The 18,830-nt window shown below is 42.7% G+C and overlaps 1 protein-coding gene across 1 annotated transcript in view; it reads left to right on the top strand.

Moving 5' to 3' along the window:
• Positions 1 to 418: 418 nt before the first annotated feature.
• Positions 419 to 18,830, top strand: part of pkd1b (polycystic kidney disease 1b) — a 228,309-nt gene continuing 209,897 nt past the window's right edge. Inside the window, exons 1-5 of the mRNA XM_060844405.1 lie at positions 419 to 584; positions 1,211 to 1,329; positions 3,088 to 3,235; positions 12,789 to 13,063; positions 15,222 to 15,983. Of these exons, the coding sequence (XP_060700388.1) occupies positions 419 to 584; positions 1,211 to 1,329; positions 3,088 to 3,235; positions 12,789 to 13,063; positions 15,222 to 15,983 (1,470 nt within the window). The remainder of the gene's footprint in view (positions 585 to 1,210; positions 1,330 to 3,087; positions 3,236 to 12,788; positions 13,064 to 15,221; positions 15,984 to 18,830) is intronic.

Here is an 18,830-nt window from a genome sequence, read left to right as displayed (position 1 = left end):
TAACTTGTAAGTAAAACTTCCTCTTGTCTTTTAACTTGAAAGTAAAGTTGCCTTTACTCCCTTAAACACAAAGCAAAACGATTTCTACATTGACCCCAAAAACACTCTCAAGACTGTGACAGCATGGGGTTAGATACAGAGCCAAGCTTCCGCTTATAAACTGAAAGTAAAGCTCTTTCTACTCTTTTAAACTGAAAGTAAGTTGTCCCTTTATGATTTTAAGCAGAACGTTAATGCCCCTCAACACATCAAAAGCTTCCAATGGTGGATCCAGCTCTGGTCCTGAATTGGATTGAGTTTGTCTTGTGATGATAAATGAAATTGCTGTCATTTTGTAGAGAGTTCGGTTTGATTTCCATATCATAGGATCAGCGCAGCCTGGATTGGCTTAATCCAAAACAGTGCCTCAGGACCTGGGATGTACCACTGGGTGGACGGGACATCTGTTGATACCTACCTGCGCTGGGCAATCTCCAAGGTACACAGTGGTGAATGTGTTCAACTGCAGCTACACAGGGAAGGCACTGGGCGTGGGGTATCCTGCCACACCAAGCTGCACTTCATCTGTGAAAAACCCCGTGATGGTGAGGATTCAGGACAGTTTCTTTACAGTGCAGTACATCTCTCCTTGTTACTCTTTCCTTCCAAACTTGGGTGTTTTCTCCTCTCTCACCTCTTTATCCCCATCTCTATCCCTTCCCTCTCTCCATCTTTCCCCGCCGCTCTTCCCTGTTTTACTCGATTGCCACTTCTCTCCCCTCTACTTCTCTCTGGCCATCTCTTTCCTGTCGCTTGCCTGCCCTTTCTCATCCATCTCTTCCCTCCATCCTTTCTTCACTTTTCCACCCGAACTATTGCTCACCTCTCTTCCTTGCTCCCATTCTCTTTCCCTAATCTCTCCCTACTGTGATCTCTCCCCACACTCTGTCTCTTTCCCCAACTCTCTCTACATCCTCTCTCCCTTCTTTCTGTCTCCCTCGCCTCATTTTTTAAACTCCATACCCCTCTGTCCAGACCCTTCTGTCCAGACCCTTTTGTCCATACCCCTCTGTCCATACTTTCTGGCCTTTAGCTCAGTGTTGTTCCAGTGTCTGTAATATGATCAGAGTCTCAGGTGACTGAGAAACAACCTTATCTTTCACAGTTCTATGTGGAGTTAACTTGATTCTGGGATGCAGTGACTGAAACTCTTTCCTTCTTTATGCTATAGCCCAGCTGCAGGATGTCAATTACTTTCTGACTGGAACACCAACCTTCAGGAAGGTCGACCTGGTGAAGAACATCACGGTGATGACTGAGGCCCCTCTCCGAGGAGCAGCAACAGTTGAGGTACAATAGATTCTGGCAGTTTTCTGGCAGGTTTGAGGACTTAGGCCCAGTAACAACTAGGAATGGCAATGTATGTACTGAATAATGATGATGTGCGTGGGTCAGGGAAGCTTGACAATTATACTGTAACCACTTTCTACACATTTCCCCATTCACCCCGTTATTCTAGGATCTTCATGGGTACTGGAGGCAGCTTATACCTATGTTAAGGTGGAACAAACCTAACTAGTAGAACAGGCATCTTCCAAACCCATGACCACTTCCATCTAGAAGGACAAGGGCAGCAGATACATAGGAACAGCATCACCTGCAGGTTCCTCTCTGAGACACTCACCATCCTGACTTGGAAATATATCATCATTGCTTCACTGTTGCTGGGTCAAAATTCCAGAATTCAGAATTCCCTCCCTCAGTGCATTGTGGGTACACCAACAACATATGAACTGCAACGGTTCAAGAAGGCAGCTCAGCCCCACCTTCTCAACGGCAGCTCGGGACGGGTAATAAAATGCTGGCCAGCCTTTGGCAACACAGTCCTCATCAATCACTCCCAGGACAGGGACAGCACAGAGTTAGATGTAAAGTAAAGCTTCTTCTCTGGTTTTAAACTGGAAGTAAATCTTTCTCTACACTAAAATACTTCAAGAACAGACTTGGCATGGAGTTAGATACAGGGTAAAGCTGACTCTATACTCTCCCCATCAAATACTCCCAGGTCAAGGACATCAGAAGGTTAGATACAGAATTAACTGTCTCTACTCTTTAAAACTGAAAGTAAAGCTCCCTCTACACTCAGCCCATCAAACACTCCCAGGACAGGTACAGCACGGTTTTAAATACAGAATAAAGCTCACTTTTCTCTTTCAAAAGCTCCTTTGGCACTATTACCACCAAACATTCCCAAGACAGATATTGTACGAGGTTAGATACAGAGTTCATTTGCCTCTATTCTTTTATACTGAAAGTAAAGCTTCCTTGACATTGTCCCTATCAAACATTCCCATGGGTTAGAAACACAGTAAAATTGTTTCTACATTTTCAAACTGAAAGCAAAACTGCCTCCAATATTCCCATCGAATATTGAACATTAGAACATTAGAACAACGAGGTTAAGTACAGAGTAAACATCCCTTTACAATATCCCGATCAAATATCCCCAGGATAGGTACAACAGATACAGGGTGAAACACCCTTCAGTCTCTTAAACTGGGTGGCATGGTGGCTCAGTGGTTAGCCCTGCTGCCTTACAGCGCCAGGGACCTGGGTTTGATTCCAGCACCAGGCAACTGTCTGTGTGGAGTTTGTACATTCTCCTTGTGTCTGCATGAGTTTCCTCCCACAGTCCAAAGGTATGCAGGTTAAGTAAATTGCCCATAGTGTTCAGGAGTGTGTAGGTTAGGTGCTTTAGTTCGGGGTAAATATAGAGTAATAGGGTAGGGGGGATGGGTCTGGGTGGGTTACTCTTCGGGGGATTGGTGTGGACTTGAAGGGCGAAATGGCTTCTTTCCACACTGTAGGGATTCTATGATTCAAATCTTCCTCTACGCTTTTAAAACTAAAAGCTAACTTAAGCCTCAACACTGTCCCTTTCCAACACACCCAGGACAGGATTATCATGGGCTTTAGTAAAGTTCCTTGTACGCTTTCCAAGTTGAGATTAGTTGTTGGTCTTTATCTCCATCTCGTGGAAGTACTGTGTTGATATGTGCAGAGGATGAGGATTCCTTGCTTACTCTCCTCTGGGTTTCACTGTGACAGATGATGCTGTTTCCCGGCATGTGGTTCAGCCATTCAGGTCTGGTGAACTCGATTGAATTTGTAATCCAGCCTTTGAAGAAAGCCACTCGGGTACATTTCAAGATATTCCGACCCTATTGCATCCCGAGTCTGTACCTCATCCCTCCAGGTAAGTGGTGGGGAGATGCCTTGCAGTGCCTGATGAAAGGATTGCCTGGAACTAAATCTGGAAGGCACTCATTGTTGCCTGTGAGTAATCTCATTTCTCAGGGTGAAAATTGACCTCTGTCTTTGCGAATTGAGCTGATCTAACTGGACAGCATCAAAAGGGATTTTTGTTAGTGAATGATAATAATAACTTTGCAGATGACATGAAGATTTGCCGGGCAGTTGACAGTGAGGAGGAAGATGTTAGATTACAGGAAGGGATAAATGGATTGATCAGATGGGTGGGTTAGTGGCAAATAGAATTTAATCCTGAAAAGTGAGAGTTGATGCATTTTGGAAGAAGGATCAAAACAAGGGAGTACTCAATGAAGGCAGTTGCAAGGAAGCTCAGAATCAGAGCGACCTTGAGCTGCTTGTCCACAAATCCTGAAGGTTGAAGAGCAGGAAAATTGGATAGTTAATAAGGCATACAGGACACTTACATTTATGGGCGGCACGGTGGCACAGTGGTTAGCACTGTTGCCTCACAGCGCCAGAGACCCGGGTTCAATTCCCGCCTCAGGCGACTGTGTGGAGTTAGCACATTCTCCCCATGTCTGCATGGGTTTCCTCTGGGTGCTCTGGTTTCCTCCCACAGTCCAAAGATGTGCAGGTCAGGTGAATTGGCCATGCTAAATTGCCCCTAGTGTTAGGTAAGGGGTAAATGTAGGGGTATGGGTGGGTTGTGCTTCGGCGGGTGGGTGTGGATTTGTTGGGCCGAAGGGCCTGTTTCCACGCTGTAAGCAATCTAATCTTATCAGTCAATGTTAAAAATCACATAACACCAGGTTATACTCCAACGATTATATTTGGAGGTACAAGCTTTCAGAGCATTGCTGCTTTGTCAGGTAACTAGCGAGTCAAGGCATAGTTGATGAGAGCAGGGAGGTTGAAGCTGTACAGAACTTGGTTAAGCCATAGCTGGAGTACTGTGTGCAGTTCTGGTCGCCACACTATAGGAAGGATGTGATTGCAATGGAATATGTGCAGAGGAGATTCTGTGTTATGACACAGCGGTAAACCCTTCTGTTAATTAACGCATAAAAAGGCTCACCTCACCTCGTGATCTGTTAAAATATGAGTGACCGAGAACTACCCAAATTCCACTATTTAAAGAAAAAAAGTTTTATCCTTTAACTCCAAAAGAGAACATTAAACAACAACAACTCCATGCCTCCTTTGTCTACCTCCCATTCGAAAACAACATACTGATCTGATAAAGCCCCTATTAAATTTACAGCAAATCAATTTTCAAAACCAGACAGTGGTTGTTGTATCTGGTGTCGATCTTCCTGTTTGTAGATCTCCCTTGCTCGTCTTCGGTCTTCTGCTGCAGAGATGTTTCATATGAGAAAGCTAATGGAGAGTGTTTTTAATAGCAGTCTGTCGATGGCAGGTTCAGAGAAACAGGTGAAGGAGAGCCACCAGTGGGGTTGGGGATTACAGGGACCAGGTTCAGGTAAACAGGGGTTCTCAGAGAGTTGACAAGTTAACAATATTAGAAGATATCAGGTTGAATTGTATGACTTTTCTGGGGGATTAGCAGGGTGGAGTATGGAGTGTGCAGAAAGGGTGATAGTTTAGAAAGCTTCCCAAGTGGCATTCCACCAGCCTCTGACTGTCGCAATTTTATGTGGAACAAACAAGGCCTAGGGAGTAGCTCACCAATTTTTGAGGAGGACAGTCTTCATCTCTGCCCTCACTTCCAGTAAATATGTTGGGGTAGTGAATGCGTGTGCCTGAAAGCTCCTTTCAAGTCAGGAGAAATCAATCATAGCGTCAACCAATCCAAGAAAGATTATCCTCCCTCCACATATATGGAACTGTGGGGAGTCTCTGAGTGGCTGCTCCTCCAGTCATAAGCTGATTCTATCATATTCTTGCTATTGATAGACTCACAATGTTTAAACCAGTTGAAGGGAAATGCAGAGAAGTGGAAAACATAAATTAATGAGGGAATGAATTCCTTGCAAATTAATGTAGAATCTCCAGTTTAAGGCCACATAGGTTCAGGAGATATTGTATAATGAATATGTGGTGGTTGTTATTGAAATGAAAACTGTGTCAATGGTTAAATTTAAGTCTGACATTGAAAAGGTTAAAAGGGTAAGGTAAAAGTCAAAGGGAAGTAACTACTGCACTGTTTAAAATCATTCAGCTTTGTGCAAATGCAATGTAATAGTGCAATGGATGCATGAAATCACCAGCCTAGAAGGTATTTTTAGGGTAAAGGCTCTTTAAATGTTGAGGCACATGTCAGTTATTTTGCAAATAAATACTCTTTCTAATTTATTTGTTACATTTTTTAAAAGGCATCTCGATGGATACATGAATGGGAAGGGTTTAGAGGGATATGGGCCAAATGCTCGTAAATGGGACTAGATTAATTTAGGATATGTGGTTGGCTTGGATGAGTTGGACCGTAGGGTCTGTTACCATGCTGTACAACTCTATGACACTATTAGGAACAGCAATAGCCCCAATCAGAAACCTAGATCTTTCTCTAGCCCCAATATACTATTAACCATTACAGAGGAACCTCAATTATCCGAATGACATGGGCGGGGAGTGTTTTGTTGGATAAACAAATATTCGGATAATCGAATGCTGGATAACAGTTTAGCAAGGCATTGAGACCTTGTGATCATGCCAATAATCCAAAATTTGGATAATCAAATGCCGGATAATTGAGGTTCCTCTGTACTCTGTTTTTATTATCTGTAGGGACTACATTGTATTATGAATATGAACTGGGAAAAATAGAAGATTAGACATTTCGGTGTTGTAGAGATTGAAGTAGTTTTTATCTTGTGGCATGAAGGTCAAACTTGGAACTGTAAGGTCTTCATTTATTGGTTACACAAAGTTATGTAACTTATGGACAAGGTCAATTTGATACTTTTGTGAGACAAGCAGTCACTAGGCTTTATAGCTTTAAATTAAGGGGTGGTAGGTATAGGACAGATGTTAGGGGTAGATTCTTCACACAGCGGGTTGTGAGTTCATGGAATGCCCTGCCCGTATCAGTGGTGAACTCTCCTTCTTTATGTTCATTTAAGCGGGCATTGGATAGGCATTTGGAAGTTATTGGGCTAGTATAGGTTAGGTAGGACTCGGTCGGCGCAACATCGAGGGCCGAAGGGCCTGTACTGCGCTGTATCCTTCTATGTTCTATGTTCTATGTAGGCGCATCTGGGTTGAGAGAGTGCCTGGCAACAGCTTTTGGGGGTAAGTTGCAGTTTGTCACTGGACTGAGAGAGTTTAATTTCACTCAGACTTCCAGAAAGTCTGCAAGCCACACTATACCTGTCTCTGTTAACATCCATGTGTGGAAAGAAAATCTTAAAAATTCTAAGAAGAATTTCAAACTCAAGCAAAAACCTAGGTCCAACTGAATGGCATGCAATTGAGAATATTCTACAGTCGACAACCACATGATTTCATTGCCAAGAATTATAAAAACTAAGAGGATGTCTTGATTCACAGAACTTGTTCTTCTTTTCCTCTGTTTTCCATTTATAATATTTCTTCAGAATTGCTTGTCCTGACTGCTTGTTTACAAGTGATCGTCGATCATAGAATCCCTGCAGAGTGGCCCAACATTCGGCCCAACAAGTCCACACTAACTCTCTGAAGAGCATCCCACACAGACTCACCCCCCTGACTTATCCCTGTAGCCCTGCATTTCTTGTGGCTCATCCACCTAAGCCACACATCCCTGGACACTTTGGACAATTTAGCATGGCCAATCCACCTAACCTGCACATCTTTGGATTGTGGGAGGAAACCAGAGCACTTGGTGAAAACCCACACAGTTATGAGGAGAATGTGCAAACTCCACACAGACAGTCACCCGAGGCTAGAATTGAACCTGGGTCCCTGGTGCTGTGAGGCAGCAGTGCTTACCACTGAGCCACTGCATATAGATTTGTAGATTAATTGATTGAGACAGCGGCCTTTAGCCCATCCCAGTCTGCTTTGACATAACTACCACTAAAAGTGCGCTACTTCCATTTCCTGCACTTGTCCCATATCCTTCAATGTTATATTTGAAGTACTCATCCAAATATTTGTCAAAGGTTGTAAAGTTTCCATTCTTCACTACTTTCCAGATTCCCACCACCTGTTAAGTGAGAAAGTCTTTTCCCAAATTCCCTCTGAATTTCCTGCCCTTTACTCTCAAACTATGCCCTCCCCTGATCTTTCAACTTGATTGTGGACAACAGCAGCTCTCTATTCACTTTTATACACCTCAATCATGTCTCGCTGACAGTCTTTTCTGCTGTAAGGAAAACAATCCAAGCCTATCTAGTCTCTCGTCATAGCTCAATTTCTCCATCTCAGGCAACATCCTGATGAACCTCCTCTGTACCCCCTCAAGTGCTTTCACATCTGTCCTGTGGTGAAGAGACCAAAACTACAACAGTATTCCAGTTGTGGCCTGACTAACACTCTGTACAATTCTAATATTCCCTTCTTGCTCTTATACTCTGTCATGACTACTGGAAGCAGGTGTCCCATATACCTGTTTAACTATCCTACTTATGTGCTCCGCTGACTTCAGGGATCTGTGAATAATTTCCCCAAGATCCCCCTGTTCCACTAAGCTACCCAGTGTCCAGCCATTCATCGAATACTCCCTCATCTTGTTTCTTCTTCCAAAGTGTACTTTTTTGCAGTGTGGGGTATGATTCATAGAATCCGTACAGTGTGGAAGCAGGCAATTGGCCTATTGAATCCACGCCGACCCTCTGAAGAGTATACCACCCAGACTCCCCTCCCTACCCTATCCCAAAGCTCTGCATTTCCCATGGTTAATCCACTTAGCCTGCACATCCCTGGACACTATGAGCAATTAAGTATTGCCAATCCACCTAACCTGCATGCATTTGGATAGTGGGAGGAAACCCATGCAAACACAGTCAAAACTCCACGCAGTTGGTAACCCGAGACTAGAATCAAACTTGGTACTATAAGGCAGTAGTGCTAACCGCTGAGCCACCATGCTGTCCCCTTTAACAGGGTTAAATAATATCTGCCACTGGTCTGCTCATCTGACCTACCAATCTTGGTATCATCTGCAAATCTGCTTAACATTGCCTCTATATTTTCATCCATATTATTTATGTATACAACAAACAGTAAAGGTCCCAGTACTGGTCCTTCTCTTACACCACTGGGCACCTGTCTCCAGTCACTTAAACCCCTACACTTTGTGTCTTATTACTAAGCCAGTTGCTGATCCATCGTGCCAAGTTTCCCTCAATTCCATGTGTGTTAACCTTCTTAATCAATCTCCCATGTGGGACCTTGTCAGAAGTTTTGTTAAAATCCATTTCAACTCCAACAACTGACCTCCCCTGACCCACATACTTGGTCACATTTTCAAAAATTTCTAACATATTTGTTAGGCATGACCTCCATGTGACAAAGACATACTAACTATCCCCAATTAACCCATGCCTTTCCAAGTGGATATTAATTCTCTCCTTCAGAATTTTCTACGAGAGTTTCCCTATCACTGACGTGAAGCTCTGTAAATTCCTGGTTCATCTCTACCAGCCCTCTTTAAAAAGTGAAATCACATTAGGAATGCTCCAGACCTCTGGCACTTCCCCTGTTGCGAGAAAGGAATTAAAAGTGTGTCAGAGCCCCGACAATTTTCTGCTTCACCTCCCACAACAGCCTGAGATGCAATTCATCCAGACCAGGGGATTTGTTTATTTTTATTATTTTTTGACAAAGCCTCCAATACCTCCCAATTTCCTAAGTCAAACTGTGCAAGTTCCTCACAGTCACAAAGACTGTGAGGCACGGTGGCACAGTGGTTAGCACTGCTGCCTCACAGCACCAGAGATCCAGGTTCAATTCCCGCCTTGGGCGACTGACTGTGTGGAGTTTGCACGTTCTCCCCGTGTCTGCGTGGGTTTCCTCCGGGTGCTCCGGTTTCCTCCCACAGTCACAAAGATGTACAGGTCAGGTGAATTGGACATGCTAAATTGCCTGTAGTGTTAGGTGGGAGGTAAATGGTGGGTTACGTGTCGGTGTGGACTTGTCCCGAAGGGCCTGTTTCCACACTGTAAGTAATCTAATCTAAATAAAATAAAAGTCCCTTTTCCTGAATTCTGTACCTATGCTGTTCCTTTTCAGAATGAATACCAAAGATGAGTTTTCATTCAACACCCTTCCAATATCCTGTAGCTTCACACACAGGTTACCCCTTGCACCCGAATCAACCCTAAAGTCGGAGAGTCATAGAGTAATACAGCGTGGATTCGGCCCAAAGTGCTCCATGCTGACCATGGTGCCCACTCAGCTACTTCCAATTGCCCACATTTGGTCCATATCCCTCTGGACCTTCCCATTCCTTGTACCTATCCAAATGTTTTTTTAAATATTGCCGCTGTGCCTGCCTCAAACCCTTTCTCCGGCCGCCCATTCCATGTACGTACCACTCTCTGCGTGAAGATGTTGCCCCTCAGGTCCTTCTTAAATCTTTCCTTTCTCACCTTAAACCTCTGCCCTCTAGTTTTCAATTCCCCATCCTTGCGAAACAGACCGTTTGCATTCTTCCTATCTATGCCCCTCATGATATTATACACCATAATAAGGTCACCCCTCATTCTTCTACAATTCCAAGGAATAAAGTCCTATCCTGGCCAACCTCTGCCTAATAGTCCTGGCAACATCCCCACGAATCATCTTTGCATTCTTTCCAATTTAACTATGTCTTCCTAATAACAGGGTAATCAAAACTATACACAATACTCCACTGCAGCCTCACCACAACTTATACAACTGTAACATAACGTCCCATCCCCTATATTCAGTGCCTCGACTGATGAAGACCAGCCTGCTAAATGCCTTCTTCACCACCCTGTCTTCCTGTGATGCCACTTTCAACAAACTATGTACTTGTACTCCGAGGTCCCTGTGTTCCACAATACTCCTCAGGACCTTACCTTTTACTAAGTAAGTCCTATCTTGGTTTGACTTTCCAAAGTGTAACACCTCACACTTATGTGTATTGAATTATAATTGCTAATTCTCAGCCCACTTCTCCATCTGATCAAGTTCCCTTTTGATAACCTTTCTCGCTATCAACCTACACTTTCCTTCGTTAGTCTCTTCCCTTTAAAGTATTTATAGTATGTGTGTGTTTGGCTTTGTAGAGGATATATTTTAAATTTTCATGGTAGTAATTAATGGTCTATTCTGAAGTTTAAAAATTGGAATGTGAGACTATTGCTTTTTTGCAACCATTTAATGTAAACATTATTCATATTGCAGAAAAAAAGTGCAATTGCAGATGTATTGTCCAGAATGTAAACATATTGAAATAATTTAAAGGTTTAATATAGTAGTAGATTATATAAAGTTGCAGAAGGGAAAAGGCTTAATGGATGAACGTCTTGTTTGGTATTTTCATAATTACTGACCTGCAGACAAACTTTATTTATTTGTCATAGTTCTTGGTAAATATAGAAGCCTGTTCCATGCTATTTGTCAACATGGGTTTGAAAGTAGGTATTTCTATTTACTTCTTATAATCTTTAACTTTTGTGATGTTTGCAGTAACAGTCGGGCTTGATTTCCAGTGCACTCCCCCAGCCAGGTGTAACAATGTTGACAAATACCACAAAGAGTCAAATTCTTGTGAGACAGATGTCTTGAAATTTATTTACAACACAAACTATACAAACTCTGTTAACAGAGACCTCCACATAATGTTCTAATATATGTTTATCGATGTTGCTATACATTGCATCATACATAATGTGCTGACTACACAGAATGAATGAAAGTGAAACAGGTACCTTTATACCAGAATGTCACATTGTGTAACATCATATGTCTTGCCTGGAGCCTATGTGATGCCAAATCCATAATGATGTGATTGACTTTGAGCTATCTAATGAAATAGCTGAGTGATCCACTTTGTTCAAAGGCAGTTAAGAATGGGCAACACATTTTGGCCACATTCCATGATAGAATACATTTTACAAAATCTCTGTTCTATTTGTAATCTACCTGACAGTGGCTGTTCACCCCATTGCAAGATCAGCTGCCCTCTGGTGCACTGCTTGAAGTCAGCCTGAGAAGTATTCAGGCAAAACTCCTGCAAAATTAAATACAATGTACTGGCCACTGCGTCTGGAGTCTGAAGTACCTCTACCTCACCACATCATGTTTTCTCAAGTCGAAAATTCACCAGAGTTTCAGAAGAGGACATAGAAAAGGAATTGCTCCAATGACACCTTGAATCTCTCCTTGAAGCATGGTAACATTGACATGAATGACTGGGAGGAGCGTGCTCCCTATCGTTCATCATGGTTACTACTGGACAATCAAACTGCATCACACTTTGTGCCCAAACACCTCAACCATGAGACAGAGTGGTGGCACAGAAGGAAATAAAAGGAAGCAAACCATTTTGTTCGCTACCTCATGAGATGGCTGAAATCCACAGCACTAAGTAAACATCGTCCTTAACATATAGAATTGATCACAGGAGACAAAGATGATCAGAGCTTTTGGGACACAGCATAACCACTCATCTTTGTGTTTGTCCTTTCCAATTAAAATTATCATGATGATAAACAGACCATTATTAAGTTTAACATTGCTGTTAGATTGAGAGACTTCCTGTAGTGATGGTGAGCAGTCCAGATACACTAATACGCTTCATACCTACCTCATCTGGTTCAGGTGAATTTTATCCTAGACTAGATGTTTAACTCACAATTGGGGCCATTCTGATACAGTGGTAGTTACTCTGGAGATCTCTGGACCAGGAGGCCTGGTTCATGTCCGACATGCTCTGGAGAGAATATTTCTGAATAGTCCAATTGGAAACTATCAAATGTTTGACACTCTGGTTCAAGAAGTGTCAGCAATGGATATTACTTTGCCAATATCCTGAGAACATTTTGTTTTTAAAAGAGTTTCCAACGACAAGAAGCCATTTTTAAAGCAACAGACCATAACCTTTACACTCATTGGAACAAAACCACCGCTGCCCTATGTCCTAACATCAGAACCCGGTCCAATCTACTGCATTTAATTTAATTTGACTGCCTATTAGATGTTAAAATTCTGATCGCGCGCTTCCTGCATGACCACAATCTTCCCATCGCTAAGATCTCCTGCCGCTGTCTGAAAACACTGTTTGTCTTATGTTTTTGTGATTCCTTTGGGCCATCATTGGCATCAGTCTTCCAGTTCCAAATGCTAAACCTCCCTGGCTTTCTACATTGCTTAAAAAGCTACCGTTGTCACCTCATCTTTGCTTATCTGTTAAGTGTTTCCTTTTCATGTTTTGTATCAATTGTTGTGAATTCTCTGCTTTGAAGCTCTTTGGTACCTCTGACATTGTTGTAGATGCAGTGCAGTTATGAATGACTGACTTACAGGTAGTCTTGTTTAATGGAACAATTAACAGCTGATTCTGTATTCTTGGTTAGTTTCTTCAGTGATGTCTATGGTGCATCTGAAGCTCTGCTTCTATTCCTCAGGCTGCGAATGGCTCCGTACTCCCTTTGCCACCTGTGACACACAGCCGCTGTGCAACACCACAGGAGGTTGCAACAATGGGCATCAATGGTGCCACTTACAGGAAAGGTGTCTGCCCATCACCAGCCCCTGCAGTTCGTATGCATTTGAAAACATCACAACCAACATCCTGCCAATCGCTAACCCTCCCAGATACAAAGGGACACAGCCATATTACTCCCAGGTGGCAGATATAGCAATGATCATCAGCCCTGACCTCAACATTGTACATGTAAATGTGAGTCAGACTATTCTTATTCTATCCTTTGTTCAAATGGTGTACAATCTGGCAGACAATCTGAAGAACAGCATTGGTTCCACACAAGATGAAGTCAGAGTGAGCTCCACTTCTAGTTATCACTAATTTTTCTTTCTTTCTGGTATAGTTCACAAACAAAGCTATTCAAATTGAACACTCTGTGTTAGTGTTACAGTGACAGACTTATCCCCATCATTCCTGAACCCCAATGTTTTTCAGTGGCAGAATTATCCCCATCAGCACAGCACCCCAATGTTATACAGAGCTAGAGCTGACCTACCAGTACTGTACCTCAGTGTTATACAGTGACAGACCTGTCCCCACTAGTACTGTACCCCAGTGTTATACAGTGACAGACCTGTCCCCACCAGTACTGTACCCCAGTGTTACACAGCGACAGTCTTGCCCTACCAGTACTGTACCCCAATGTTATACAGTGGCAGACTTGCCCCACCAGTACTGTACCCCAGTATTATACAGTGACAGACCTGTCCTCACCAGTACTGTATGCCAGTGTTATATAGCGACAGACTTGTCCCCACCAGCACTGGACCCCAGTGTCATACAGTGACAGACTTGCCCCACCAGTACTGGACCACAGTGTTATGCAGCGACAGAATTGTCCCCACCAGTACTGGAACCCAGTGTCATAGTATGTCAGTGTTATACAGGGACAGAAATTGGGCTCCTACCTGACAGGAAGAATGTGCAATGTCATGGGGAAATGGTTCAGTAGGAGAAGGGGAACAGCATTCGGTAACTTGCTCCTTCAGAGAGCCTTTACAGGCAAGGTGGGCATTCTGCAACCTCCCAAGAGACCACCTGCTCTACATGTGTGGTGGAAGTCTGCTTTTCTGATTGGGTGGATTTTTTCCGAAATCAATTAGTGTCACATTTCAGTCTGTTGCAGTTAACCTATTCCCAATTATGATTGTCTGCACTACAGCACATTGCTGTGATTCTGATTGGTTAATCCAGTGTTTGGGTTTGTCCAATGGAAAGCTCAATCCTAACAGTTTTTTTTTCTTTTTTTAAGAGAGATTTGTTAATGCTAATTGGGAGCCTTTGAACTGGTGTGTGTGTGTGTGTTGGGGGGGGGGGGGTGTCAGTGAGGGAATTCTGAGCAGCAGTGAGAAAAGAGAAAAGGCTGAGGATGATTTGGAAGTTAAAGAGATCAAATTGATTAGATAAGACAGACAAGAGCATGTCACACAATAAGATAACTCTGAAGAATTAAGCTGCATTTATTTCATCGCAAGAGGTCTGACTGGTAAGGAGGATGAACTCAGGGCATATATGAGAATATGTGACTGGGATATCATAGCTATTACAGAAACATGGCTGAGGGGTGTATAAGACTGGCAGCTCAATGTTCCAGGGTTTAGGTGCTATAGGAAGGGAGACAAGAGAGGAGGAGGAGTGTATTTTTGATTAGGGAAAACATTATTGCTGTAGAGTGGATATTTCTGGGGGATCATCCAGTGATGCTACATGGGTGGAACTCAGAATTAAGATTGGGAAGATCACCTTGAGAGGGTTGTCCTTCAGGCCATCCAATGGTCAGTGGGAAACGGAGGAACAAATATGTGGAGAAATCTCAGATACGATAGCATTAAGATTCATAAGAATAATAGCATTAATTTGTAGGGAATTTTAACTTTCCAAAATAGACTGGGACTGCTGCAATGTTAAGGGCTCAGATGGGGAGGAATTTGTGAAATATGTTAAAGAAAATTTGCTTTATCAACATGTAGATGTACTTACCAGAGAAGTAGCAAAACTTGACCTTCTCTTGGGAAATAAGACAGGCAAGCTAATTGAAGTGTTCATGGGTGAAATAACTGCACACAGGCTGCTTCATGTCACCAAATTGCCTTTTATTTATTTGTGCACAGTGGAATTGGCTGTGGCCAGCCAGCTCAGAGTCAGTCCTCAACTGAGGAGATTCTAATCTTCCGAACAGTTTCTATTTGGTTAATTCTGCTCAATATTGCTTTACTTCTGATTGTTTGGATCCTTCTCTGCTCATTCGTTAATATGTTCATGATTGGTGGGTTTGTGTGGAGGTGTTACTGCTTGGTGCTGCTCCTGATTGGCTACTTGCTTGATGATGTAATGGACTGTGGCTCTGTTTCAGGTGATGCTGGGTGACCAGGAAGTTCGTGTTTATCCAGACGATGTGATTGGTTTTCAGCACGATGCAGGTCCAAACTCTTTGCTGCATTGCTTGCCCAGCTCAATATCACCATGGCGACAGAGCTACATCAGCCTGGTGCGGCAGGGCTGGCTGGAAAGTTTATTGGTTGGTTTCCAACCTACCTGGCCCAGTCCCAGATGGTTTGATAATGTTGTCTGTGATGTGCGTATCCTGTATACAGACCAGCCGCAGCCAATTGCTCCCACCCAATCCCTAACCACTGTGCCAGATACGTTCCTGGTAACCCCAGTTAACAGAGTAAGCCCCACAGGGATCAAATGCTGCCCATTGGGCACACGGACAACAATCACTGGCTTACAAATCATCTATCCCTGGCCACATAATGGCACTCTCCTGGTCCCAACTGGCAATGAGATACTCATTGTGATCAAGATTAACTCTGGCAGCAATGCCAGCTCCTGGTGGGGTCCTCCAGTTCGACAATCAGGAGTCTTCTTTAATGGCCATTGTCCATCCAGTCTGCCTCAGTACATGCCAGCCTGCCACAGAGAGACCAGCGATACCTGGTTCTCATATGCCCACTTTACTGTCACTCATCCCAGGGTAGAGACTCTGAATATCACCGTGAGCAATGAGGTCAGCTCCCAGAACATGTCTGTCGAAATCCAGGCGTTCGATGTCATTCAGGGACTTCAGATCATGCCCAGGAAACCCAGACGCGTGCTGGTGGATGTCTCACAGGTATGGGCACCCTCAAAAGCATTTGGAGAACTCACTTTGAGACGAGGCTGTATAAAGAGAGAAGGAAAGATGGCTCAGTCCCAAAATATTTCACCAGTTTTTTTAATGTAATAAAACATTTCAAAGTGCTTCATTATGTCCAGAAGAGCTTTTTAAGCCAGCACGTAGAAAGTCTTACAGAAGAGGGAATGATGGTGGACCTAATTTTAGGGAATAAAGTGGTAGATGACCATGTCAGTGATAATGACCATAACAACTCAGTAAGGTTGAAGATTATCATGGATAAGGACAAAGGTGGACCAGAAATAGAGGTTCTGCATTGGGGAGGAGGGATTTTAAGACAAGATCTGTCCAAAGTTGGACTGGGAACAGCTATTGCAGGGAAGTCCATATCAGAACAGAGGGAGACATTTAAAATGGTAATAGAGAGAGTGAAGGACCACCGTGTTTTTGTAAAAGTGAAGGGTGGGATCAATCCAGTGAACCCAGAATGTGAAATGACATACAGGATTTGGATAATGGGTAAAAGAGCAAAGTGTAGATAAGAAGGCTTAAATCACAAGCTATCCTAAAGGATTGTGGAATGATGGACAAACACAACAAAACCTGGTGGATACAATTAAGGAAAATTCAGCTGCATTTTATAAGTATATAGGTAGTTGTTCTATAACCCGGTAGTTGCATTCCAGCAAAACCTCAATTCATAGAGAATCGCTTCATAGAAATAATGAGGCTGATGGGAAAAGTGGGGTTAGGGGCAGACCAAGAGAAATTATGATTTGGAGATGCCGGTGTTGGACTTGGGTGTACAAAGTTAAAAATCACACAACACCAGGTTATAGTCCAACAGGTTTAATTGGAAACACTAACTTTCAGAGCTACTGATAGTCACTATCACCTGATAAAGGAACATCGCTCCAAAAGCTAGTGCTTCCAGTTAAACCTGTTGGACTATAACCTGGTGTTGTGTGATTTTTAAAGAAAAAGTATCACTCACAATCGCTCAAAAATCACCCAAACGTCAAACACAAAGTATAGCACAGCCTAAATGAAGGTTGAAATCATATTTATTAATGAAACAGAAGTTAATTTAACACAGTATTTCTTTTTAAAAATGTAAGAGAGCTGCCCTGTCACATGCACAGAATACCACAAAGACTAGCACTGACCGTGTGCATATGCAGAACGGGACAGAACATTCAGAGCGGATATTGGTGCTTGTACAGAATAGCAAGAACATCAGCGTATGAGCAGAATGCACCGAGATTTCGGCATGCACACCGGCAAATACACAGAATGAAGCGCAATAACTGGTCACTGCTGAGATTGCGCTATTGCCAACAGAGGCAAGCATTCTCCAAAATATCATTCGCTAATTCTTCACTGACGTTATGCCAAATTACAATGCTGAAACACGTGTTACCCCAGAAATACCTGTGTTAAGGACAAGAAAATAATTAGGGAAAGATTAGGGCCCATTAGTGATCAATGTAGAAATGTGTGCATGGATTCGGAAGACGTGTCTGTGATCTGCACTGAGGATTTTGGATTTGTATTAATTGCAGAGAAGGATGATGTAAGTGTAGAAGTCAGTGAGGGTGTGCGTGTTATACTTGAACTAATTAGCACTGAGAGACAGGAGGTATTAATGGTTTTAGCAACTTCAAAGTGGATAAATACCCAGGCATACTTGAGACATATCCTAGGTGCTGTGGGAGGCAAGAAAGGAGATTTCAGGGACTCTGGAATTCATTTTCAAATCTTCTCTGACCAAAGAAGAGCTGCTAAAGGATATCTAATCACAGAAGTGTTACATTGTAAAAGGATGCCATTCGGCTCAACATACCTATGCCAACTTCTTAACTGAGCATCACTACCAGTGCCAATTGCCTACCTCTTTAACCCATACCATTGTGCGTTATTTTTATCCAAATAATCATCCAATCATTGATTGAATGCCTCCACAACACTTCCAAACAGTGCATTCCATACCCTAACTACTCGTTATATGAAAACATTTTTTATCATTCCATCCTTGTTTCTTCTGTAAATCATTTTAAACTAGTAATATTATTCAAGAATGGTGGTAAGGATAAACCTGAAAACCATGATAGGAAATCAATTGGAAGAAAGCCTGACTGACAGATTTAGTCTCCACTTGGGGAGGCAACAACTAATCCGAGATAGTCATCATGGAGTTATCAAGAGGAGAACATGTGGAACAAACTTGATTGAATTTGTTGAGGAAATGGCTTGGTGTGTGGATGAAGATAGTGCATTTGAATAGTCCACATGAACCTTATTAAGGCTTGTGACAAGGTCTTGCATGGCAAACAGCTTAAGAAGCTAAGAGTCCAGGAATTCAGACGATTTGGTAAATTGGGTCCAAACTTGGCTCAGTGGCAGGAAACACTCATTGAAGAATGTTTTTGACATTGAAAGTCTATACACAGCGGGGTTCCACAGGGTTTAGTGCAAGGTCAATTGCTGTTTCTATTGTACATTAGTGATGTAAACATGAATGCAGAAGGTATAATTTGTAAGTTTGCAGTTGACATGGAAATTAGTAGTGTGGTAAATAGCAAGGAGGAAAGTCTTTGATTGCTAAATGATATAGGTGGGTTGGTTAGATAGGCAGAACAGTGACAGAGGAAACTTAATCCTGAAAAGTATGAGGTGATGCATTTTGGGAGAACCTACAAAGCAAAGGAATAGATCTTAAATGGGGACCCAAAGAGGGACCTTGAAGATTGAAGGACAGGTACATAAGGCGGTTAAGAAGGCAACTGGGTCATTTGCTGTTAGTAGTCAAAATACTAGAGCAAAGAGGTTAACATGGGGCTCTGT

Source organism: Hemiscyllium ocellatum, chromosome 25, assembly GCF_020745735.1.
Source record: "Hemiscyllium ocellatum isolate sHemOce1 chromosome 25, sHemOce1.pat.X.cur, whole genome shotgun sequence".
Lineage (NCBI taxonomy): Eukaryota > Metazoa > Chordata > Chondrichthyes > Orectolobiformes > Hemiscylliidae > Hemiscyllium > Hemiscyllium ocellatum.
Note: the sequence above shows the minus strand (reverse complement) of the source record. Positions and strands in the feature narration are given on the sequence as shown.